The following is a 27,530-nucleotide window of genomic DNA, read 5'->3' on the forward strand; positions in this document are numbered from 1 at the left end:
AATACGTCTACTCTCGTTAAAAACTTAGACGGAACTGCAAAATTAAGTTATAATTATAAACTTTGAAAATCTGGCTAACGGAAGTTGTAGAATAACACAAAACGCACATTTTAAGCATTTATAAATGTTTCTATATTAATTTTTGATCAAGACATGGAACTTTTAATAATGCACCCTGAGGCGCACTGTCAGCTCGCAGCGAATAAAAACCAATACATACGTAAAATCTGTGTAGATTCAGATATGCATATTATTTTATCATTATAAATAAAAAAGTTATAGCAATTTAAAGTTAAAATTTTCGTTAAAAAGTGGTAAACTAATTTGTTTATATGAGTCTTAAATAAAATTGAGCCGCAAACGTTAGCAGTTTGGTTTGGACAAACATTTTAAGCTTTGGTAAATGTTTCTGTGTTAATTTTTGACCGAGATACTAAAAATTGATTTAGGCGTACAGTTGCGAGGCGAACGTGCGCGTTATTAAATGTTTCATATCTTAGTCAAAAATTAACATATAAACGTTTACCAAAGCTTACGACTAGAATGTTCATTTTGAGTTGTTCTATAACTTTGATTAGCCAGATTTTCAAAGTTTGTAGTTTAATTTTGTTGAAATCTCTCATAAACACATTAAGTCGCAACTTTTTAGTAAAATTTGTATTATTGAATTGTTATAACTTATTTTATTAATGAAGATAAGTAATTTTGCATAAATTTTTCTTTGCAATAATTACTTTACAAATATAACTGAAACAATTACGTTTAAAATAAGGAAGTTAAGATTTTTTTCAATGGTATATTAATATAAATAAAATAGAAGACATTATACATCCCTACTTAACTCCATATTTCTTCTTGTAGTTAGTTTTCCTATGGCAGGTTTATTGTCACCGTAGCTATCTGTACTTTATTTGGAGACACTCTAAAAAGGTACACTGAGCTACAATTCTACTATTCTCGAAAGTTTTTTGGTCAGGAAACCCTCCTTGAAAAAACTTTGGTGTTTCATCGCGATTAAAGAGCAATCGTTTTAAATATATGAAGGGGCATTTTGTAATCAACCTTGAATCTAACCAGATATTACTGAACTTTGAACTGGAACATAAACCTAAATACTAGGTAATCTGATAAGTAACCTCCTGCAAATGAAATACATGTTTATCCAGAAAATACTTTTATTGTATTTGATAGATTCTCCTTTTAGATCAATATAATAATTCCAGTAATTCTTCCTCTTCTTGTAGTCCTAATAATACGATTGTGGAAGCTGTGCAAAATAAGCGTTTTTTGCCAATTATCTCTTCGTTAGAGTTAAAATTTTTCTTTACGAGCCATCTCTTCAGATTTGAGAAAACATTCTAATCAGCAGGGACCGTATTAAGACATTAAGCTGCAATATAAAGCAATTCAAAGACCAACTTCTGAATTTTTAACTTTGTCATAATGCTCTTGTGAGCCGGTACGTTTTCTTGGAGAAATAACACTTTTTCTTTTGAATATGAGGCAGTTTTTCACAGAGATTTAGCTTCAGATTGGATAATAATGCATAATAATATTCGTTGTTTATAGTATTATTTTTTTTAAGATAGTAAATTAAAATTATTTCTTTGCAATACAAACCTTCTGACATATTAAGCAAGTTTTGGCCGCTTCGGAGTACTTTTGTCAGCATCAGTCCACTACCGTGCGTTCATTATGTTCTCTGGTTTATAGTTGTGGATCCAAGTTTTGTTAAAAGTTTTATTAATCGACGCCAAATGTCCGAGGTATTGTCCATCATAAGGTCAAAACGCTGCTGAGAAGTAATCACATGATCATGTTTTTGGTCAATGGTCAGTAAACGAGGCATCCATCGGCAGGATCATTTTTGCATATTCAAAACTTTGTTCATTCAAGATATGACAAGTCATTATTGTAGCCTCTACCAATTGACACAACTTTTCGTTACGATCAGGTAAAACCGTTTCGTCGATATTATTCATATTTTTCTGTGTAACTGCATCGGAAGGCCGTCCAGTACTTGGTTCCTCCAATTTAGATATACTAAGAAATTCATGGAACCAAAATTTGACCATGTATTCTGAGGGACAATTAATACCATAATATTTCACTAGCTTTTTTGTTTTCTCTTTATATTGAAAACAAAAAACACGATATATATTTCAATAATAGTTAAAAAGCCGCTTTTCAGTCCTATTACTACTATGTTCATAGAGCATTTGTTTATTCTGCCCTTTCCTGGTTTAACACAATATAATTAAATTGGTTCATTTTTCACAGAAAAAACAATCTTCAAAAAGATGACGTACTCAGCTGACATTAGTTCTTCAGAGAGGTAAGTGAACTTATATTTATCGTTTGTAAGTTTTTCTTTCTAAATAGTTCAATACATATGTAAGTGTCCGCATAGCTCGCAAAAATAAAAAAAATAAAATATGCATAGAAGATGGAATAATAAAATATTTATATTGCTCCTGTACTGATTATTTTCCAAGTTAATATTTACCTATCCTAACTTGACTGCACCGTATTGATGACGACCAAACAGTCAAAAATACGTACTTATAGATGCCTTCCATCTTAGATACATATTTTTTATTATTTTGTTTTTATTGTTGCGAGCTATGCCGAAACTTTCTACATATATATTATATATATTATATGTATTATATATACGTATATATATATATATATATATATATATATATATATATATATATATATATATATATATATATATATATATATATATATATATATATATAAGAAATACTGGATCTGCCATTGACGCTCCTAATAGTAAACTTACTAAACACCTTACAGATATCCTCACAATTTCCGACAACGAATCCAATGAATTCTATATTAGAGATTCTTTCACATTTAGTAACTTCATTAATAATGTTAAAGTTCCGAATAATTATATACTAATTAGTTTAGATGTTGTGTCACTATTTACAAACCTACCACTAGATGCTATTCTCAACAGCATCAAAAATAACTGGAACAGCATCTCTCTGCATACCAAGATCAGTTTAGATGATTTCATAAGAATTTTAACATTTATTTTTGACTCTAACATCTTTTTGTTTAATGGTAATTTTTTTAAACAAATTTTTGGCACTCCAATGGGCAGCAAAATATCCCCCATACTATGTAACTTTGTATTGAATGAACTTATAAGAACATGTAAGGAAAAGATACCTTTTCACATACCTTTTATCAAACGATATGTAGATGATTTGATCTTATCGGTCCCTGAAAACAAAGTAACTGATGTTCTAAACACTTTTAAAGCCCAGTGTGAACACTTAAAGTTTACGGTTGAGAGAGAAGCTGATAATATGATTCCATTTTTAGACATTCTTATACATCGTAGCAGTGATGGCATGCTAAGGACGGAGTGGTATCGTAAACCTTGTTTTAGTAACCGTTTCATAAACTTTTATTCTCAACATCCATCTAAGATGAAAACAAATTTGGTTTTGGCCCTTAAAACTAGGGTTATCAACTTATCGCACATCGAGTTCAGGGACAAGGGACTAAAAAAGTTGAGATCTATACTACAAGAGAACTCCTATCCTACAGGGCTTTTGAATAAACTCATTTTTGGTTCTCCTTTTCCTTTGCAATTTTCTGACAACCAAAATTTTCATAATAATGAGGTGAATGAGGTCCGACAACTGACACAGACATTGACACACAACACATCAGAGCTACCACAATCTAAAATAACGTATGGTTGCCTACCCTATATTCCAGTTCTCACACCTAAGCTATTAAACATTTTCAAAAATGTAAGTGGCTTAAAAATTGCAACTAAGAATGTGAAAATGGTATCGAAGTTGTACACAAAGACAAAGGATCCTTTCACAATACAGGAGTCATCGAATGTTGTTTATTCTATACCGTGTGCCAATTGTAAAAACGTGTATATCGGAGAATCATCTCGTAATTTTCACAATAGAGTAATATCACATCGCAGCGACATAAAAACCAAAAAGATAAACGCATATGCGCTCACAGAAGATGCATTAACTTTAAAACATGAATTTAATTTCAAAGATTCCTGTATTTTGGCAAAGGAAAAAAAACCATTCAAAACGTGTTTTCTTGGAAATGTGTTTCATAAAATCTAATACGTCTTGTTTAAATAAAAAGTCAAACATAGATAATTGAGCAACATTTATTGTTACTTACTGACAAAACATCAAAAATAAAATAAAGCATCAATATCGACGCGGTTCAACCCGGAAGACTGGTGAGTTTAATATTAATTTTTGTAATAATATTAATCTTAGCTCTAAGTTTAATTGTACTAACCGCGGAAATCTTTCCGAACATATATATATATATATATATATATATATATATATATATATATATATATATATATATATATATATATATATATATTGTTGTGAAATTTATTTATGTCTTTTTAATTTATAATGTCTTTATCAAAAGGTCCTTATTTTAATTTATTGAAAAGCACGATAATTTATATCAACAATTTATTTGATTACTAATTACATAATTTATGTGTCCGAACGGTACAATTAAATTCGCAAGCGCGAGTCTTCAGAATTAACTGTCCTCTTCAATCAAAGTTCGGTTTTTTTATATGAAATCCTGATATTCGAGAACAGCGTCGTCTCGCATCGAAAAATCCAGAAGCTCAGACCGGCTCATTCACCATAATTTGGTTCTAGACCTCCGCCGAATTTTCTACAACAAAACAGAATTAGTCATAATATTTAGGCCAGGATATTTATCGTAACATTGCCCCCCTCTTAAAAGATGGTTCCTCCTGGAACCTTGTCTGGACTGGAACCGGAACTGTATGCTGGTATCGGCAACTGGACCCTCTTTTACAACTTCCAGGTGTATAAAAATGACAAGGGACGGTTTTCTCTCCGCACCAGTAACTATGCGGATTGCAACAGACTAACACCTGGACTTCGGTGTCTTTGAAGATCTCCTCCACCATATTTCGGATAACCCTCCAATCTAATTGGCGGCACTCCAACTTTGGCATGGCTAACTTTTGCACGTCGGACTCTAGTACGTGCTCTCTCAATTGAAGTAAGGCTTCCCATACATCTCGGTAGGTAGGTTGGTCATGGGCAGTGTCTTTTGTTACTAGGTAGAAAATGCATCACGTTAATGCATCTTGGAATTTCAAGGTTTTACCGGGAGCTGGCACCTGGCATTGAAGTTCTGCAACTCGACCAAACTTCCTTCGAAAGACGGATGCCAACCCTGGTGCGTCTTTGATACTGGCCGGGATGGTAAGGGCCAGCGAGTAGTCATCGGGGAGCGCGAGTAGATCTTGCTTTTCTTCAGTGGTAACACCATGTCTCGCTTTACCGGTACCTCCATAGGCACCCATGAATTCCTCAAACGTGAGGTCAGACACATCTTGGACTTGGTTTACTTCCACTTCTTCATCTACGTCGTGGTCACCTTCGAAAGACGCCAGCCGGTTATGGTGTACTATCATCGGCTTTCCCCTCGGAATCTTGCTTATTCGGTAGATGACATCGTTGATCTTCTCCATAATTAGGTATAGGCCTTCTCAAAACTGCTGCAATTTGGGAGAACAACATTTTCGCATCTTGGGATTATACAGCCATACTTTGTCGTTCTTCTTAAAGCAACCCTTTTCGGCTTGTGTATCGTACCGTTTCTTCATTCTGTCGCTAGCGATCTGAAGGTGGGAACGGACCAACTCATGTACATCGTCCATTCTTCTTCGTAATTCGATCACATAATCTTCACCTGCTACATCTTCTCCAGGTCGACATCCAAACTCGAGATCACAAGGTAGTCGCATTTCGCGTCCGAATAGGACTTTGGCTGGTGTCTGGCCTGTTGATTCGTTAACAGCAGATCTGTAGGCCATTGTGAAGAACGGAAGGTATTGGTCCCAGTCTCGCTGATGATCGGATACCATCTTTGTCAAATACTTGCCAACTGTCCTATTCATTCGTTCTACCACACCATCCGATTGCGGATGATACGCGGTAGTTCTTGTTTTCTTCATGCCTAGTCTGTCACATATTCCTTGGAATAGATCGCTTTCGAAGTTCCTGCCTTGGTCACTATGTATCTCCAAAGGCACTCCAAATCGGCTGATATATTCTTGGATCAACTTATCTGCAACGGTGGCGGCCTTCTGGTCGGGAAGTGCGTAAATCTCGACCCACTTAGTAAAGTAATCCATTACTACCAACATGTACTTGCCTCCATTTTCACTTTCTGGAAATGGCCCAGCGATGTCCAAAGCTATTCTTTCAAACGGACTTCCAACATTGTATTGTCTCATAGGAGCTCTCCTTTTTCGGTAAGGCCCGTTACTCGTGGCACAAATAGTACATTTCTTACACCAGTCTTTTACATCGTCGGAACTGTTCATCCAATAAAACCGTTCCCGAATTCGCTGAAGGGTTTTCTTTACACCAAAATGCCCTCCCGATGGACTGTCGTGTAACTGACGAAGTACTTCGGCTATTCTGCTCTTTGGGATCACCAACTGTCTTCTCTTCTCTGAACCGTCATCATTTTCCAGGACTCGTTTGAGCAAGCCATCTTCGATGATAAATGAGTCCCACTGGGCCCAATACGTCTTAACTACTGAGCATAGGTTTGATATTTCCTGCCAAGGTGGTCGACGGTTTTCCTCTTTCCATTTTCGGATTTTCTGTATAACTGGATCTCTCTCCTGTTCTTCCCTTATCTTAGTAGGCGTCCAGTCGTCATTGACAATCGTCGTTCTTAGAACTGCTGCTTCCTTGGATTCCGTTTTGTTGCAGTGGGAACACTCTGCTGGGCATGGCCTTCTGGAAAGAGAATCAGCGTTTCTGTAGCTAACTCCGGCCCGGTGCTCAATCTTAAAATCGTATTCTTGGAGTCGTTCGATCCACCTGGCTATCTGACCCTCTGGATTCTTAAACTGCATCAACCACTTAAGGGCGGCATGGTCGGTTCGGATTAGAAACTTTCTGCCATATAGGTATTGATAGAAGTGCTCTACTGATTTAACTACTGCTAGAAGTTCTCTTCTCGTGACGCAATAATTCCGCTCAGGTTTTGAAAGAACTTTACTAAAATATCCGAGGACTCGTTCCTGTCCTCCTAGAATCTGAGACAGCACTCCTCCAATTCCCACATTACTTGCATCCGTATCTAAGATGAACTCTCCTTCTGGCAGTGGATACCCTAAAATTGGTGCTGTTATTAAATGCTTTTTCAAGGTCTCAAAGGAATTTTGGCAGTCTGTATCCCAGCGGTAATCTCTTGCTTCCTCCGTAAGTCGCGTTAATGGCTTAGCGATATCTGCAAACTTCTTAATAAAACTCCGGTAGTAAGTACATAGTCCAAGAAAACTTCTCACTTGATGTTTGTCAGTTGGTTTTGGCCATTCCTTAATGGAATCGATTTTTCCTTTATCCACGGCCACTCCTTCTTTACTGACTATATGACCCAGATAATTGACTCTACCTTGAAATAGCTGGCACTTCTTGGGGTTTAGCATCAATTGGGCAGCTTTAAGTCGATTAAAAACGTTTTCTAAATTCCTCAAATGATCTTCGAATGTCTCCCCCAAGACGATTATGTCATCTAAATAAACCAGGCATGTTTTCCAAGATAACCCTCTCAACACATTTTCCATAAGCCTCTCAAATGTCGCAGGAGCATTACAGAGTCCAAATGGCATAACGTTGAATTGCCACAATCCAGATCCTGTGGTGAAGGCTGTCTTTTCTTTATCTACTGGGTCCATTTCTACCTGCCAGTATCCAGACTTCAAATCCAAAGTAGAAAACAATTTACTTCCAGCCAATGTGTCCAATGTGTCATCGATCCAAGGCAGAGGATAACTATCTTTCTTGGTAACGTTGTTTAGCAAACGGTAATCCACACAGAACCTCGTCGTTCCGTCTTTCTTCTTAACAAGGACCACCGGAGAAACCCATGGGCTCGTAGAAGGTTCTATCTTTCTTATAGTCTTTCTTCATTTCCTGAACAATCGTTTTAGCTTCCTCTCTTTTCGCCTGTGGTAATCTTAGAGCTGTTTGACGAATTGGCTTAGCATAACCAGTATCAATTTTATGCCTAACAACGGTAGTTCTTCCCGTCTTTCCTCCTTTCGGTACGAAAATATCACGGTACTGCCGAAGAAATTCCCTTAATTTCCTTTTCTCCATCTGACTTAGAGACTGTCCTGCAACTGCAACCATTTGGTCAAATTTGTCGTTGGAATTATCAGATGTTGTCGCCTGACGGATTATGGATGTCACAGGTACACAAGTTCCTACTTTTGTCTCTTTCTTGATAGTCACTGGGTAGTCGTTGACATTGATAAGTCTCACAGGAATTTCTTTAGCCGAAGTCACCAATTCCTTTCCAATTATGATTCCACGGCCAACCTCATCGTCGTGGTTCCAAGGCTCCATCATAACAGGTGTCCCTTCGTCTACAATTCCCTGTAGTCGCGCTACTATGATCGTTTCGCTTCTCGCAGGTACGACTGTATCTTCTGTAATGGCTGCTTGCACAGTGTTGTCATTATGTGGATGAAGAAATACCTCCTCGTTGCCAACTTTGATTACCTTATTCTTAAAATCCAATTAGAATCCATGCATATTCATTACGTCCATTCCTAATATAAGGAATTCAGCAACCTCTTCGATGTCAGCAACTATAACAGTATGGACGAACTTTTCTGCTCCAATTCCCAATTGTACCTGGATTTCTCCATGAATGTTGGCATTTTCACCTGTAGCGGTCCGAAGTCGCAACCTCGTTGGTAACAGTTGCTTTCGGCTGTTTATAACTGTCGGGCGTATAATGGTTCTGGTCGCTCCGGTATCCACCAACAACGTATGCTTTTTACCATTTATGTCTCCATCTACATATACACTATCTTCACGACATTTCAAAGAAGCTATTAGTATGAGAGCGTCTTTGGAAAAGTTCTGGGTCGAAGCTGCCCCCCTAAGGCTGACCCGTTTTAGTTTTCCTGATGGTGAGTTTCTTGATTTGCGTCGTACCTAGAGTGCTTACAGGAGCTTCGTACGTGTCCTATTTCGCCACAATTCCAGCATCTGATGGTCTTCGTTTTCTTGTATGTCATGCTTTTTATCATATTAACGAGCTGGTCAAGTTTATCTTCATCTCCTTCCTCTTTTACAGTCCTAACTTTACTGTACCCGCCAGAGGCCTGCGTAGCTGACTCGTATTCGAGGGCGGCGGATAGGACATCAACCAGCGTCTTGTGACGAGCTAATCGTAGTGTTCTCTGCATTTCATGATCACGAAGACCATCAATAAACGTTTGAACAACCAACTTTTCCATCATGTCTTCGGGAGCTGTTGGATAAGCATATCGTACTAATCTGGCAATATCTACCTCATATTCTTGAAGAGCCTCCTCTTTCTTCTGTCTACGATTTTTAAGCTGTGACTGATATACATGCTCCAAATGTTCGTGGCCATATCGCATATTTAGCCTCTTCTTGAGTTGTTCGAAATCATCGGTCTCCTCTACGGCTATGGTCTGCAGCACATCTAAGGCATCTCCTCGAAGAGCGATAGTCAGGTTTACAGCCTTTTCTTTTTCAGACCATCCATTCGCTCTTGCGGCTGATTCGAACTGTTTCATGTAGTTGTTCCATGATGATTTTCCGTCGAAAGTTGGGACTTTAACATGAATAGAACCTCCACTTCCTTCAAATTTCGGCCGTGTCTCCAACTTACATTTTGTCTCGTCTTCTTTTATCTCCACTGTAATCGGATTGTTACCTCTCTCTGCTGTCCCTGTTTCCTCCATCTTCTTTTCCATCTCTTTCCATATCTTTTCTTTGAAGGCCAACATATCGGCAGCAACTTGGTTTTTTAACGAAGATATTCTATCGTCCAGGGCAGACATCTCAGAAGTGACTTTAGAGATTTCCGAAGAGATGTTAGCAGAGACTTTGCTTTCCAGCGAAGAAATCTCGTTAGAAACTTTGTCTTCCAACGAAGCGATGTCGCCGGAAACTTTGGCTACATCAAAAGAAACTTTCGAAATATCGTCAGAAACTTTGTTCTCTAATGATGCGATGTCAACCGAAATTTTGGCTACATCACCGGAAACTTTGGCTACATCACCAGAAACTTTCGAAATCGACGAGAGGACAGCATCTTCAAATATATAAGTCTCTGGATCTAGTCCTTCTTCTAGCAAAGCGTTCTTTAGTCGTTGGACTAACTCAGCCTTTTTTCCGGTAGAAGCTAATTCTCTGTCTTCAAGATGTCTTCTTAAATTAGTCACTGTCAGCTCATAAATCGTAGCCATTTTCACAATTTATTTTATATTTACTTGTAATTTATTTTCGCAATTTATCTTAAGTATCCCACTTCTGACACCATTTGTTGTGAAATTTATTTATGTCTTTTTAATTTATAATGTCTTTATCAAAAGGTCCTTATTTTAATTTATTGAAAAGCACGATAATTTATATCAACAATTTATTTGATTACTAATTACATAATTTATGTATCCGAACGGTACAATTAAATTCGCGGGCGCGAGTCTTCAGAATTAACTGTCCTCTTCAATTAAAGTTCGGTTATTTTATATGAAATCCTGATATTCGAGAACAGCGTCGTCTCGCATCGAAAAATCCAGAAGCTCAGACCGGCTCATTCACCATAATTTGGTTCTAGACCTCCTCCGAGTTTTCTACAACAAAACAGAATTAGTCATAATATTTAGGCCAGGATATTTATCGTAACAATATATTTATATATATATATATATATATATATATATATATATATATATATATATATATATATATATATATATATATATTTATATATACTTTAAATAAGTTAAGTTTAATGTTTTGTGAATTTCAAAATTTAATGGATTAACCTCATGTTGTAAGTTTTTGTGCTAGTTTTATACAATGTATTTAAATCCAATTTCATTGTATATACTGATAAAATAACTATAACCATATATTAGCATATCCTAAATAAATTTTGCGAAAGCTTGATTAAAGAGCAAAGAGTTTTACTTATCTTACCCTAATACTGACTGCAACCTCAAAATAAAACTTTAGTTTACATAATGTGTCAGTCAATAATACCTTAGTACTTTATATACATAGATGAGTACCTTAAGAACCGGCAAAATAACGCAAAAGATAGAAAACATAATACGTTGTGAAATAAAAAGACATGAAGTAGTAGAGGTGAGAAATTATCGATATTAACCTATAATTTACTTTACATTACATTAGATTTATCGAAAACTTCCCACCTTTAGACGTTAGCTTATGAGCTGGTTGACTTCAGTCATAGTAATACGTATCACGTCATGTAAGTAAAAACAGTTTAAGTAGGAGTATTTTTTTATCCAAAATTAAAGTACTGATCAATAATAAACTATGATTTAAGACGTCGCACGCACCCTTCTCAATACAGAAGTATCATAGCTTATTATTCTGTATTCGTATAAGTGGTTCAGTTTCCGAAGCGACAAAAGAGTTAGGCGAGAACAAAAATGAACAAGTATTGTTTGTTAATCTTCTTGAAAATTATCCAATTTTATTAGATAAAAGAATGATCCCAAAAATTAAACATAAAATGAAAGCTTCGTTGAATAAATTAACTGCTGCCTTTAATGAAATTATCAAAAAAAACCGAATTCAAAATAAATTATGAAGAAATTCAACAACATGAAAACAAAGGTTAAAAAAATTGTCGACGTAAAAAAAACTGGTAAAAAAAATGGTACTAACTGACTGGCTAAGAAAATTCTATAAGTTATGAAACATTGGAGAAAATCCAGTCTTGCACAGGGTACAAGGTGCTTGTCAGGTCGGTGTAACAGAGGAGATTGGGGTTTAATCACAAAAGAATAATGATGAAAACGTTCTTTTTATTTTAGCTCCAATTCTGGTTGCTAAAAACTAACAGGCAGAGCTCCCAAATAATAATATCCTAGTGCGAAGGAGGAATCGCTAATTGAACTACAGAAGACCTGCTTACGAAAACAAATTCAAGCAGCTGAAGCTCAAATTTTTTGTGCTCGTGCTCAACAGCCTTCGGCAAAAGCTCAGGAGCGAGCAGCGAATGTATTGATAAAGTTTGCTGAAGCTGGTGAGCAATTAGTCAACCATAAAGTTCAACGTGATATGGTACAGTGACAAAAGTTGTATGTAAATATGAATTTTTATAAAAACAAAGTTATAAACTAAATATTAAATAAATATGTGATTATGTTGTATTTAGTTTAATATTAATATAGTAGAAATCAAAATATTCGTTACGAATTTTTATTGGACCCTGTACATATGATAATAATATAGGTGTTAGTTGACATTATGAAATAGAGCCTTCGCAACCTCATTTCTACGTTGTGTGCCTCGATTTCGAATTTGTGCTTGATTTCCTTCAGGTATCACTTCATTTGCATCTTGCACTACAAATTGAACTGGATCAAAATCATGGTACGAATCTTGCAGATATTTAGATATGTTGTGAAGTACAAATGCACTTACAATATGTTTTGGAATGTTTTCAGTTTTTAGGCGAAAAGTATACTGTAACATTGGAAAACGCCTTTTTAACTGAGCAAAACAGCGCTCAATGACACAACGTTCCTCCGCATGAATTGTACACACACACACACACACACACGCAGTGATCAACCCTGCCCCTAGGAACATGTGTATACCAATGTAAGAATGGGATCCACATGTCCGAAGATCAAACCGGTCACACCTCGCTAGACGAAGTGGTACCTATCTGACCCCCAGGCTTTTCCACCACCCCTCCTCATCGTGTGACTTACGTGAGGAGGCTCATGATCTGAAATTTACTTAAGATGCCCTGGGTAATAGGACATCCTCGGTTTTTAGTGAATGTGGTTATGCCACCTAACTGTAGGGGTAGCCACATCTAGGCTTTTCTCCCTATTTACTTTACTGACTCAATTGATTTTACTCTAGCTTTACGTCGGGACTTGCGTCCCTAAAAAAGAAAAAAGAGCGTGTGTTCCGACCATAGAGCCATCAGCCTGAGCTGATGACTCTATGTCCGGAAAAGGGTGTGTGCTCGGTCACTCAGCCGCCGATTTGGCAAAATAAATTTTGTTCTCCTCGCCGGCTGAGCACCCGAGAGGGGTCCGGCCACCAAGCCCATGCATGCCGCACATGACCTCAGTGCTCGGATTTCGCGAGTAGATCTTTCATTTCGATTTGCCTTAAGGGCCTAGTCCGCGGAGCGGTATATAGAATTCTATATTTGCTATATAAGGTAAATTTACGTTAAACGGTTTAATGAAAAGTATGAATGTATCAATATGAATTTACGTTATTTAATCAGAAAACACATTTTTTTTTTTTTTGTTTTTTTTGTGGACTTCCTTGTGGCGTCGGGACTATAAAATGCCTGGGCAACAATTCTTTCCTTTTTTCCTTAATCCTATTTGTGTGCGTGTATTGGGGTGTGCATTCCCAAGTGTATAATGCTCTCACACACCCCGGTGTATATTGGACTTATAATTACCTAAAAACCTAAAAACCTAAAAAAGAAAAGCGTACCCTCTCGCCAGAGTTTTTTTTTTGGTGTGTTTTCTGATTGACTGCATTTCTTTGTTCGTTCTTCTTGCAACCATCTCATTCTTTATTTATTCGTTCGGGTTCTCCCTATATCGAGCTATCTGTTGTTTTGGTCTTCTGTGTACCGTCCTTGTGTTTTCATTGTAGTTAGTCAGCTCTCTTAACATTCTGCTGGGGTGGTTTCTTAGTCCGTTAAAAATTTCATATGCTCTCTCGTCTAGCGTGCGTAGGATTCTTGTTTGTCCTGAGTCTCTATATACATATCTCAAGGGTACGTACCTTGGTATCTTAAGGGCATCTCTGACTATTTGATTTTGAGTAGTCTGTATCTTTTTCCTGTTTGTTTTACAGGTGTGTCCCCACGCAGCGGATGCATATGTTAGGACTGGCAGGATAATACTATTCGCAACCCTGATTTTGGTTTTAAATCGTAGCTTACTTTTCCTTCCAATAAGTGTTGAGAGCTGACTTTTCAACGCTTTGGCTTTGCGTATTTGCTGATTGATGTGCTCAGTGAACGTTAGCTTCTTATCTAGATGTACCCCTAGGTATTTAGCCTGGTTGGTCCAGTCTACTGGGGTGTTTTCGATTGTAATTTCGCGATTTGGTACACTTCTTCTGTGACTAAACATTACAGCCTGTGTTTTATCTGGATTTAGGGCTATTTTCCATTTTATGCACCATCTTTGGAATCTGTTTAGTGCTCTTTGCAGATGATTAGCTGCATGATCCGGGTTTCTCCAGCTAACAGCTATTGCTGTGTCGTCAGCGTAAAGACTCAACAGAGAGCCTGGCTCTTTTGGCGTGTCGGCCGTATAGATGGTGTACAGGTACGGCGACAGCACCGCTCCCTGAGGCACACCCGCCTCCAGGGTCCCGACTTCGGATAGGGTTGCCCCTATTCGAACTCTGAACCTTCTGTTGGCAAGATATGACGCAAGGAGGCATGTCATCGCCTCACTGTAACCAAATTCATTCATTTTATAGATGAGTCCATGGTGCCAGACTCTGTCGAAGGCTTTGCTGACGTCCAGAAAAGCTGTAGCTGTGTACATTTTTTCATTAAATCCTTTGGTGATGAATTCTGTAAGTCGTAGTACCTGTAATTCACAGGAGTGTTCGCTTCTGAACCCGAATTGAGCCTCTGGTATGGTTCCTAGCATTTGTGATTCTTCATTGAGTCTTTTTAGTATAACTCTTTCCGCTATCTTGCTTATAGATGATAATAAGCTGATAGGTCTGTAATTTTGCGGAAATGTGCCGTTTTTACCAGGTTTTGCAATCATTATTACGTGTGCCTCTTTCCACCTATCTGGGAAATATCGTAGTTTTAGCATCTTGTTTATTATGTTAGTGATGTAAACAATAGCTTTTGTTGGTAGATTTTTCAGCGCCCTATTTGTGATGTTGTCGGGTCCTGGGGCTTTTTTGGCATTTGTCATTTTTATAATATCCTTTATTTCTTCGGGAGATGTATGTGTAATACCTATTCTGCCCTTTTTCCTTCTAAGTCTTCTCGCTGTTCTTTCTACCTCTTCTTCAAAGTCTATGTCATCGTCGGGGTCTTCGTTGTTTCTACACGCCCTTTCTAGTTCGTCCTTCATGACTTCGGCTTTGTCGATTTCCGTATGGACAATCCCGTTTACTCCGTGTAGGGGAGGTATGGGTTTCTTGTCCTTTCGAAGGATTTTAGATAACTTCCAGAAGGCGGATTTGTTAGGATTTAGCTCATCGATATAGGAGTCCCAGCTTTCATTTCTATGATTTTGAAGTTGTTTTTTTACTTCCCTGTCTAGCTCATTTGCAATCCTTTTGTCTTCTACCATTCTTGTGCGGTAGGCTCTTCTTCTTTTCCGGTTTTTCTCTTTGATTAGGTTTTGAAGTTCTATACTTATATCCCTGAATCTTCCTTTTTGTCTTGTGATTGTTTCGGTTTTGGAGCTGGCATCGATAGCATTGTTTATTGCTTGTTCTAGTTTTATTACACTGTCTTCTAGTTCTGTAATATTATTAATTGTTGGGATGTTACCGATGTTCTCGCTCACAATTCTTCTAAAGTTTGGCCAACTTGTTTTCTTTCTGTTGTGGGGCTGCAAATAGTTCAATTCTGTTGCGCCCAGGGTCAGGACGATTAGGTTATGTGTCGAATCGCCTTCATTTAGAGAGTGTATCTCGTATTGTTGACCCACGTTGTGTAGGATTGCAATGTCGAGATACGTAGGGAGTTCTCCGTGGAAACATGTCGGTTCTGTTGGTCCGATGACATATGTGTTCGGTCTGTTCTCGAGATGGTTGCAGAGATATCTTCCGTTTCGGTTGGTCGTCCTGTCAAACCAATTGGGAGATCTAGCATTTAGGTCTCCAATAATTATAGTTGGCTCTTCTGAGTTCAGTATTAGGCTCAAATCTTCGTTGAAAATCGGATCATGTGGTCTGACGTAAGCTAACACTATTTTTAGTGTTTCGTTGTTGGCCTTAAGTCGAATAATTGTGGCTTCCATTGTCACCAGTCCGTCTGGTGTTGGGATGTGCTCGTGTTCGAGTCCCCTTTTGACTAATATAGCTGTTCCTCCTGATAATGCTCTATGATCCGTTCTATAGATATCGTAGCCTGGAAATTTTGTTTTTTTCCTTTCCACTAGTTTGGTTTCTTGAAGGGCTACGATATCGAGCTCTAATCTGTTTATTATTTCATCCAGAAGGTTGATCTTTTTGAATATTCCGCCGGAATTCCATGACCCAATGCGTAGATCTTCGTTTTGGTTTGCTAACATTTTTGGACGGCTTCTCCAAATGCAGTCATCATTTTTGTTGCTTTGTCCATCATGGACATCATTTCCATCATTTTGTTATTATACTCTGTATGGAAGTTTGCGATGAGGGTAGCTGCGTCCTGTACCGACACTTCTTGTGGCTGTGCTGGAGATTCTGAGGTGGTTTCAGCGGATTGTTTCGCTGCCTGTGCGTAGCTGACTCCTTTGTTGATTGGAGCGCTGTTTATGGGTCTTCCTACCGGTCTTGTTGGGGCAGATGTTTTCTTTTTGGGGGCCTTAGAGCATCCTCTATAATTTGCTGTGTGCGCTTCACCACAGTTTGCACATTTGGGGTCGGTTTCCCGGCTTTTCTCACAGTCGTTACTGATGTGGTTTTCTCCGCATTTTACACATCTGGATCCGCAATGGCAAGCCTTTGAGCTGTGATAGAACCCTTGACAGTTATAACACTGTAGGGTGTCTTTTGTGATTTTGAATTCATCCTCCACATAGATGCGCATGTAGCATATATCAGATATTTTTTTAATTTTTGCAACGTCTTCCTCTTTGAGGGTGACGATGAAATGTGGCAGTACTTTTTTATCAGCTTTTTTGGAGATCATATTGATGACCCTTGTTGCTTCTATTCCTTTATTGTATAGTTCGTCTTTAATTGCTACTGTGCTAGTAGTAGCAGATAGCCCTTTTATAATGACTCTTTTTAGTTTATCGCTATCTATGGGATATGCGATGAATTCTACTTTTGGACTGTGTTCTTCTAGGATGTGTACCATTCCTAGGTAATCTTTTCTGGTTTTTGTGTTAATAACAATCGATCTGCCTGATCGTGCAAACTTATTGATTGATATTATGCCTTGGTTGGCTGCTCTCTGCAGGATTTTTTGGTGTTCTCCTACAGTTTTTAGGATTATCGCCGGTGGTTTCGGCTCTTTTACTATAGGCTCCTCGCTTGTTTGCGGTGAATCTTTTGATACGTCGTTTTCTTTTTCAACTTGGCTATTTTTGCTCAAGTTATTTTGGGCAGTTTTCTTTTTCTGGCTTCTTTCATGAGCCTCTTTCGCAGCCTTGTTAAATTCGATTTCTTTCCGCTGATTTATTATCTGCGTCTGCTTTTCGGCGACGCTAATTTTTGTTTTCTCACTACTGTCTGATTTCTCAGTAGTGGTGCCTGTCTTTTTTCCTTTTTTGTTTTGGACTTGTGTCCAACCTGCAGGTTCTTTGGTTGTTATGATTCTTTCCGGCTCTTTAGGCTTGCCTTTGCTACCGGATGGCTTTACGGGGGGAGGTGAACCGATTCCTAGTTCCACTAGCTTTACAACGTCATTATCGAGGGAGGCTTTCCACGGGTCGATTTCCATTATTGACTCTTCTTTCTCCTTGGCTGCTGTTAATGCCATTATATGTTGTACAAGTTTTTGTATCTCCTTGTCCTTTTCTTTGTTTTCGTTTCTCAGCTCAGTCATCTGAGCGAGAAGGTCTTGGATTTGTTTATTTGCCTTTTCCTCGCGGATACGGCTTTCTTCTTTAAGGGATTTGATCTGTTCCGTCAGTACATTGACCGACCTTAAAAGCTCATTGGCCTTTTCCCTTTCCGCCATTTCTCTGGCCTTTTTCTTTACTTCTTCGTCTTCCGAAGAGTCTTCTTTGGGCCTTAGCCTTTTCATTTTCTTGCCGATTTCGGGCTCGGCTTCATTTTTGGAGACGTTGTCCACGGCGGGTTGTGTCTCTACTACAGTTGGGGGTGGGGCTTCGCGCGATTCTGCAGCTGGGCTCGGCTCTTCGTCGATGGCGTCCATCGTATTGATATCGTCATCGGTGTCGATTTCGCTTTTTTCTTCCTCCGACTCGGGCAGATAGGAGTCATCGTCAGATATTACGATTTCTATGTCGTCGATCGCGGGATTAGTCGATTTAATAAATTTATTATATAGCTCGATCGAGCTGTCAACAGAGGGGTTTGATGATTCGGCTAAATCATTCTCTTCTTCTTCTTGTGTTGTCACCTGCGTGACAACACTTTCTAAGGGGGGAATATCACTCATATTGCCGTAAGGCAGTGAACAAATAGTTCATAAGATATAAGAAAATTCTACTTAGACGACTCTGTTTTTTTTCCACCGACTGACCGCTGTCAGTACGGCTTACTGGGTGCCGTCCCAGGTACCTCGCGGTAGTTCACTCCCTGTATTCACAGTGAGGGATCCTCTTCCTGTTTCTCACACCTCAGGAGCAGGGGCCGTTTCTGTCCGACCTTGTCAAATGTCAAGGCCTTACAGTGTCATCCCTGACGACACACTGAGGTGATCCCGAATTCTTCGCAAACGCGAAGCTATTATAGCCTCCGCGAGGAGCTTATAAAAGCAGCTCCTCGACGGTTTAACTAGTAACAACCTCGCATCCGCTTTTCGCTAATATGTAGGACAAGTGCCTATGCCACACTCGGTGTCTTACCCACCGGGAGCTGAAAAGCTCCGTTGACAATAGGTCAGTCGCCCCCACCTAAGCACGTTTCTCTCTCACGTCCGTACTGTTCGGCTGCTCGAGTCGAACTCCGCATGAATTGTATTATAATTTTGTTAAATAGGTGTGGTTGGATTTTTAAAAGGCGTCAACAACCACGGTGTAATACCATATTATTCATCACCTATCAAGGCTCCTCCTTGCACATTCATCATCATCACTGCCTCGTCAACCCTTTTTGGGTCTTGGCCTGTTCCAGGATTCGTCTCCATTTTGATCTGTTTCGTGCTTTTTTTCTCCAGTTTTTTATTTTTAAGGTTGTTATATCATTTTCTATTTGTTCTAAGTCAAAGAACGAAGAAAATGGCCCGAAGAAAATGGCTGGAGTCGGCAAAAGAAGATCTGAAGTCGCTGCGGGTACAAGATTGGAAAAACTTAGCACAAGATAGAAAGAAATGGAAGAAAACCGTTGAAGCCTTGGGCCTTTGAGGCCTGTTGAGCTGAACTATATATATTTGTTCTAAGTATCTCAGTTTCGGTCTTCCTCTTGTTCTTTTTCCTACTGGCATCTGTTTGAATATTTTGTTTGGTATTTCGCCTTCTTCCATTCTTTCTACATGTCCTATCCAACGCAGCCATCCTATTTTAATGAATGTTATAATATCCGGATCCTGGTATATTTTGTATAGTTCAGAGTTGTATCGTCTTCGCCATATTCCGTTTTCTTTTGTGCCTTATATATGTGTCACAAGATTTTTCTTTCGAAGGTGGCTAACAACGTTTCCTCTCTTTTAGTGAGTGTCCAGGTTTCTGGGCCATAATGTGAGTACCGGTCTTATTAGGGTTTTATATATTTGGCATTGTGTCTTTCTTGCGACGTTATCTGATCTTAGGTGTCTAATTAAGCCATGGTAACATTTATTTGCAATAAATATTCGCCCCTTCACTTCCTCCGTAACGTTATTATCAGACGTGACTAGGGATCCCAAGTATATAAAGTTTTTTACCCCCTCTATGTTGTATTCTCCTATTGTTATATTTTGTGGCTGCCTTAATTCTGCGTTTTTACTTACCTGCATATATTTTGTTTTGGTCTGATTGATTTTAAGACCACTATTTTGTGCAGCTCGTTCTATTTGGTTGTATGCCTCTATCATTTCTCTTCTTGATCTTGCGAATATGTCAACATCATCTGCAAATGCTAGTATTTGCACGTTTTTATTAATGATTGTTCCTCGTGTATTTTCACATCTATTGTTTCCGTTAATTCATTTTGTATCCGGATTCTACTTTCTACTTTTAGAGATTCTTTTATCAGTTCTATTAGTTGTGTTGGTATATTAAATTCTTTCATTGCTTTTATTAAGAATTCTCGGTTTATATTGTCATATGCGCTTTCAAAGTCTATGAAGAGATGATGTGTGTCGATGTTAAATTCACTTGTTTTTTCGAGGATCTGTCACAGAACAAATATCTGGTCTATTGTTGACTTCTGTATACAGAAGCCACTTTGGTATTTGCCAACTATTTTTTCAGCGTGTGGTCTAAGTCTTTCATAAATGACATTGGACATTATTTTATATGCTGCATTCAGCAGCGTGATTCCACGGTAGTTTCCACATTCTAAATGATTTCCCTTTTTTATGTAATGGTACAATAATACCGCTATTCCACTCCGTTGGTAGCTGTTTATTCGACCATATCTTTGTTATCAATTCATGTATTGTTTTTTGTAGTGCGTCTCCTCCTTCCTTTAGTAACTTTGATGCTATTTGGTCCGATCCCGGTGCTTTATTGTTCTTTAATTTTTCTAATGCTGCTCTAATCTCGGCTATTGTTGGTGGAGTCTTTTCTCTGTTGTCTGCTTGGTCTAATGGTATGTCAGGAGTCGTCTCTCTCCGATCTCCTTCAAACTTTTTCGTAAAATGTTCTGCTCATCTACTTAGTATCTCTTGCTGTTCTGTCAATATATTACCTTCCTTATCTCTACACATCGTTGTTCTCGGTTTAAAGTCTTTTCTGCTTTTGTTTAGTCTCTGATAAAATTTTCTTGTCTCTGTTGATTTACTTAGTTCTTGTAGTTCTTGAAGTTCTTTGTTCATATATTCTCTCTTTTTTCTTCGGTGAGTTTTCTTTTCTTCTTTGCGTAGTCGTTTATATTCTTCCTCTGCTTGTCGGGTTCTGTGCCCCTGTTGCATCAGTAAATATGCTCTGTTTTTTTTTGTCTGTGATGATCTGACATTCTTCGTCAAACCAGTCATTCGTTCTTGTTTTTCTTTCTCTACCTTTTATGCCTAATACTTCTTTAGCTGCCTCTTTTATGATGTCTCTGCATTCTTCCCACTCTTTATTTAGGTTTTCATGTGTTATTCTGTTTTCTAGTTTGTTGTTTATCTTTTCTTTATACTCTTTATTTTTGTTTGTTTCTTTGAGTCTTTCTACCTTGTATCGTTCATGTTTAGAGCCTCTTTCCTTTTTGATGTTTGAAATTCTAGCCCTTACCCTACTTTCGACCAGGTAGTGATCAGAATCCGCATTTGCCCCTCTTCTGGTGCAGACGTTTATTATATTCGATTGGTGTCTCGAGTCTACAATAACATGATCTATCATATTTACTGTAAGTCCATCCGGGGATTTCCAGGTACCTTTGTGTATATCTTTGCGAGCAAAGTACGTGCTGGCAATCACCATGTTAAGTAATCTTGCTAGGTTTATTAACCTATTGCCATTATCATTTGATTGCTCATGGAGACTGTGCCTACCTATTGTGGGTTGGAATTGCTGTTCTTTTCCAACTTTGGCGTTTAGGTCTCCATAGATTACTTTTATATCATTTTTTGGGCATAACTGATATGCGGACTCTAATTCGTCATAAAAATCTTCTTTAATTTCCTCTTCTTTTTCTTCTGTCGGGGCATGCGCATTAATTAGACTGTAGTTAAAGAAACGACCTTTAACCCTTAAAATGCACATTCTTGGACTAGTGGCTCTGCAATCTCTTGTAGTATGCTTTACTCTCTTGTTTACTATGAATCCTGTGCCCAAGACGTGATCTTTAGGATCGCAGCTGTAGAAAATCGTATGGCTTCTTTTTTCCATTACATTGTTTCCAATCCACCTCATTTATTGTGTGGCAGTTATGTCTATTTTGTATCTGTCTAGTTCACTTAGGAGATTTTGGAGAGCTCCCAATCTATATAAGGTACGAATATTCCATGTCGCAACCCTCAAATCGTGTTCCTTTTTCTCGCACAGTCGTCGTCGTTTGATCAGTCCGGCTTTTCTTCCTCGAACGTTCATAACTCATGGTTTTTCTAGAAGAAGGTAGTTAACCTTCAGCCCAACCCCCTATTCGTCGAAGGACCAAGACTCCCTTCTTCGTCAGCCCTGACCCCACCTTCCACTGGGGGTTGGTTACCCAATCTCCAGTGGGGTTGCTCAGATTACCGGCGTGTACCGCCTTGGAGGTGAAGATAGGAATTGAGTAGGATAGGCTAAGTGATGCCAACAGGATACGGCATCATGTATTGCGCCTCACTACCCCCTTTACACACCCCTCCTTGCACATTATTATACATAATTCGATGCACTACGGAGTTTCGTCAAATTCGACTATCGTGCACGGAGCCTGGCCAACTCGCATCGACACTGGTAAACATTTCTTGGGCGTTACAAGTACATTTATGGAATATACTCCTTTTCTATTTACGTATTCTTCACCATGGATACGTGGCTTTGTTATTTTAACGTGGGTAGAATCAATAGCACCTATAACATTGGGCATTTGCTTATTGGTATTTGCCCACTGATTGATAGCAACTTCAAATAACTTGTTAGTATTAGGAAATGCTATCCAGTTATTTCTCTTTAAGTAAATTGCTTCTGAAACACTGATCAAAAAGGTAATATTACTTTTTTCAAAGTTTACAACTTATTTCCAAAACTAACCTAAACTTCTTAAAAATATCTCCATTTTCCGGGTGACAAGGCTCCACCTCTTGTTTCTACGGAATCGTCATCGTCAAGAAAATAACTAAGAAGCCACTCTACATTTTCTCTGTTGAATCTAAAACAAAAAGTATGAAAGTAACTTTTTATAAAGATTTTATATTAATACCTAAATATATATACCTACATATGCAGTGCGCTGAAATAAGTCTTACCCCCACTTTCCTACTTTCCCATTTAAAAAATCAAAGTTATGACTGTCACCTGAAGAAGTATTGCTTAAAGTTCGAAACATCGATGCTATAATATAGTATGATTATTTTAAACATCGACCTCTCCGAGCATTTTGCTTATATACTAAAAATGAGTTAATATGGGCGGTAACACTTATTCCAGCGCACTGTATGAATAAAACTGCACTATTCATGACAATTACCTGAATATTTTACGATAAATATCCCCATTGTATATTCTTCCTGGTTTATAGATTTTTCTACGACAAACATTCATAAATGCTGCCATTTGTTAACAAAAAACACCTATTCCGAAGTCGTTCATCCACCAACGTCACCGAAACTGAAGCAAATTCTACTAAACTAGCAAATACTTCAAAAGCGTAGTACATCCTTCTATGTATCTGGTAAATAGTAGCAAATATTACGGAGGAAAGCAAAATGCTTTGTAAGTGTAGCAAGTACTACAAACTTGTAGAATTACTTGAAGCATTAGCAGATACTACGTTTTATGTATTTCACCCATTATGTACATTGTACATACATGCATATATACCTATCATAAAAAGATAACAGAAAAAATCAAACTCATAAGTTCAAACTACATAAAAACATACATAACAGAACAAAAAACAGATTTCTACCGAAATAAATTTTTATATTAATAATAAAAATAAAAACTACATAAAGTTATTATATTATATTTTAGGTGGCTACGCTTTAAAAAAAAATCAGTCACTTTGGCCTGTGTTAAGAGTTTTCGATTTTTTATAATTTTCTGACGTATTTTACGCAAATTTAAAATATCGACAAAGTCTAAAGATTCTTGTTGCTCAAAATAGTCTATTACAACATTGACAGCTTCCTCAGCCTTTCGGTTAGTTATTCTGTTGATTAATAATGTTAATGTTAATGCTGAAGAGCTAATAGCCTAACTCATATTTCTCACATTCTGTCCATCTCTAAACCTTGGTTTCATCAATTTCTTCAAACATTCAAACATCAAACAAATTATTTTGTAAAAAATCTTTTGAGAGTGGTCTCTTTCACTCTATTCCATGCATTTGCCACTGTAAAAATTGCATCTTTTATGGTGAACGATTTCCAAAACTTCATCAGATGAACTTCATCTAACAAGTTCATCATAAATTCTTTTTGGTAGAGTCGTTTTATTGTCTCAATAACACCTTGATCCATTGGTTGAGCAATGTATGTAATATTGGCTGGAAAAAAAAGAACAAAGAAATTTCCATCGTCAGATCTTAGGGTCGCCTTATTGGGTTGAGCACCAGCATTATCCAGAAGAAGAACCGCCTTTTGTGGTAATTTTTCTTTCTTCAAATATAACTTTACTTCAGGAATAAACTTTTCATGGAACCAATCTTTGAAAATGTCACAAGTTATCCAGGCAGCCTTCTAATTATAATAGTGAACTGGGAGATTCTGTCGTTTCATATTTTTAAAAGCGCGAAGATTTTTTGACTTTCTAATCACAGTCAGCTTCAGTTTATGGCTGCCAGACGCATTGGCACAACACAACACGGTTATCCTGTCTTTACTTTTTTTATATCCAGGTGCACTCATCTCATTACCTGAAACTTAAGTTTTTGTAGGTATTGCTTGCCAGTATAATCCTGTTTCGTCAGCGTTATAAAATTGAGAAAGTTATAAATTATTTTCTGTAATTATGGTCTCCAGCTCATAGCAAAATTCCACCACTGCTTCTCCGTCGGCACTGAGCTTGTCGCCTTTTTGAATCGATGTAACCAACCACTGGATACATTAAATGGTTCTTTGATTTTTAAATTTTTGTGAAAAATCTCCGCTTGCTTAGCACACATTGGTCCCGAAATTAATACGCCCTCAGATCTTTTCTGCAGAAACCACTTGGAAAGCGCTTCATCGAGTTGTTGAAAAGTCGATCCTTTCAACGATTTTGTGCAGATATGTCTTTAAAAGAGTCAGATTGAGATATAAAATTTTGTAGTTTTAATTCATCTTGTAAACAGGCTATCAAATCATACGGATTTCCTACTCTTATAATATGAGATGTTCAACAGTTTCATCAAAATTTTTATTCACATGTTAAATAAAAAAAGTTTTTGTTAACTTTGTTTCCCCAAGAACTGATCTTTGTTCTACGTACCATTAGCTAACAGAAAAGATAAAGGTTGAAAAAAATAATAAACTTAAAAATACAGTATAAAATGAAAAACGCATACATACGTTACGAGCAAAAGCTTTTTTTAGTTTACTACAAGAAAAAAAGCAATGCCTTAAAAACCGTAGCCTTTGACTGTCAAAAGAATCAAGCTCTGCCGAAGATTCCTGATCATTCTGTTTATTACAGCCAATCAGTATATATGTACAATTTTGCTGATGTAACAGGTTCATCCCATTCGCCGTTGACTAAGGAAAATGTGTTTTTGTATACATGGAAAATGTGTTTTTGGATTAACACTTAAGGAGAACGATTTGAACCTTTGGCGAGGTTGGACGTATTTAATTACAAGTCTAATCGCACCTAGTTTTTGTGCTTTTATTTATATCCACTTAATAATTAAAGTGTTGTGTTATTATAAATAAAAATTAGTGAACTTATTGGAGAAAATCTGTAAGTAATTTTAATCTAATTAGATACTTACTTCACAACAAGTTCATATTGTTTATATTACCTGTTGTCATTAAAAAACGAAAATGGATGATGTTAATAGTCCACGGGCGTCGAGGCCCCAAATTTTATTGACATCACATAAAACTTGTTCATATTCTGCAGCGTTAATCAATTCAACACCAAAATTCCCATCCAAGAAACAAGCTATTTTATATAATGCTCTGGAAAACGCCAAACTTGAGGAATATCTACTTGCACTGGGAAAAGTTATAGAACCAAGATATATTATTTTTTCATCACGAATTTCAAATCACCGTATTTGTATTTACCTAGCTAGTGAAGAATTAGTAGAAACAGTCATGAATGCTGACAACGGAAGAATAACCATCAATCAACAAATAATTTTTGCTCGACGCTTGATTACACCAAATGAAAGATAACTGATCTCTAATGTTTGCCCTAGTATTCCTCACACTTTCATAGAATCTGAACTTAAAAAGTTATGCCTCAATTTATTAACTCCAATTAATTTTTTACGAATAGGTACAACAAACCTAGACTATAGACATATACTGAGCTTTCGAAGACATACATTTATCTCTCCTTTAGAAGCTACATTAATTCCTCCCTCAATTGTCATAAACCACGAACAAACATCTTATCGTATTTTCTTATCTTTAGAAAAACAGATGTGTTACTATTGTAAACAATCTGACCATTTTGTAGGAAACTGTCCATCCTGTACAAATCCAAATCAAAACTTAACAATAACAGTGCCAACTACTACTATAAATACAGTAGTTAATACTCTTCCACAAGACGTCCCGATCACTTCAGCATCTTCAGCGAATTCCTTTTCCTTACAATCTTCGACTATACCTTCTTCATTAACTACACCAATATTAACTGCATCCCAAATATCACCCTCAACATCATTCCCAAGTTCTCAAACTACATGCACAGATACAAATATAACAACTACCCAGTTATCAACAACACCTAATGTTTCACAACCTCATACATCAATCCCAAACTCTTCCTCAACACTAGCTTGCCCTGTCAATAGCATATCAATAGATACCACTGATACACTTGAAATAACTAATATACCTAGTAAAGAAGTAAACACAGCTAAGCGCAGCCTTGACGAAATTCTATCCCCACCTTTACAAGAACCTAAAGAAAATTTTACAAAACCAATACAAAAACTTAAAAAATCCAAAACTATTGATAATTCTGAGACTATTGCTAACAGTATGAAACCCGTAAAAGATTTTATTACTAATAAACTTATAACACCGATATTAAATTTTGAACAACTAACTAATTTTTTTGAAAATGCTTTAGGATCTCCAGATAAATTGAGTCTATCTAAAACTTATACAGAAGACACATTAGGCTTACTTAATCTGTTAAAAGAGATCTATCCTCACATTATATAAAAAAAATGAAATTGCGATGTACTAAAATAATTAATTCAATTACTCGACAACTAAAACCTCAGCTCGATAGCGACTCCTTCATAGAACCTTCTACATAAGCTCACGTTTAAGTCTATTTTACAGTGGAATTTGAACGGTTAATATACCCGTTTAGAAATGTTACAATTAATAATTGCTCAAAATTCACCTTCTATAATTTGTCTACAAGAAACTCATTTTAAAAATAACAAAATTCATAATTTGAGAAATTGAGAATTAAGCGTATCTAAAATTAGGCAAAATCAAGAACATGCCAGTGGTGGAGTTTCAATTTTTATCGAGAATTTCTATGAATATTGCAGTATTCCTCTAATAACAAATCTAGAGGCTGTAGCGGTGTGCTTAGTAGGTCCACTAAAAGTTAACATCTGCAGTCTTTACATCGCACCTAATTCTGATCC

The 27,530-nt window shown here is 37.3% G+C and overlaps 1 protein-coding gene across 1 annotated transcript in view; it reads left to right on the forward strand.

Annotated features, from left to right (window-relative positions):
* Nucleotides 1-2,300: 2,300 nt before the first annotated feature.
* The window catches only part of LOC140452742 (uncharacterized), a 128,393-nt gene continuing 103,163 nt past the window's right edge, over nucleotides 2,301-27,530 (forward strand). Inside the window, exon 1 of the mRNA XM_072547068.1 lies at nucleotides 2,301-2,335. Coding sequence (XP_072403169.1) covers nucleotides 2,301-2,335 — 35 coding nt within the window. The remainder of the gene's footprint in view (nucleotides 2,336-27,530) is intronic.

Source organism: Diabrotica undecimpunctata, chromosome 11 (assembly GCF_040954645.1).
Source record: "Diabrotica undecimpunctata isolate CICGRU chromosome 11, icDiaUnde3, whole genome shotgun sequence".
NCBI classification, from domain to species: Eukaryota; Metazoa; Arthropoda; class Insecta; order Coleoptera; family Chrysomelidae; genus Diabrotica; species Diabrotica undecimpunctata.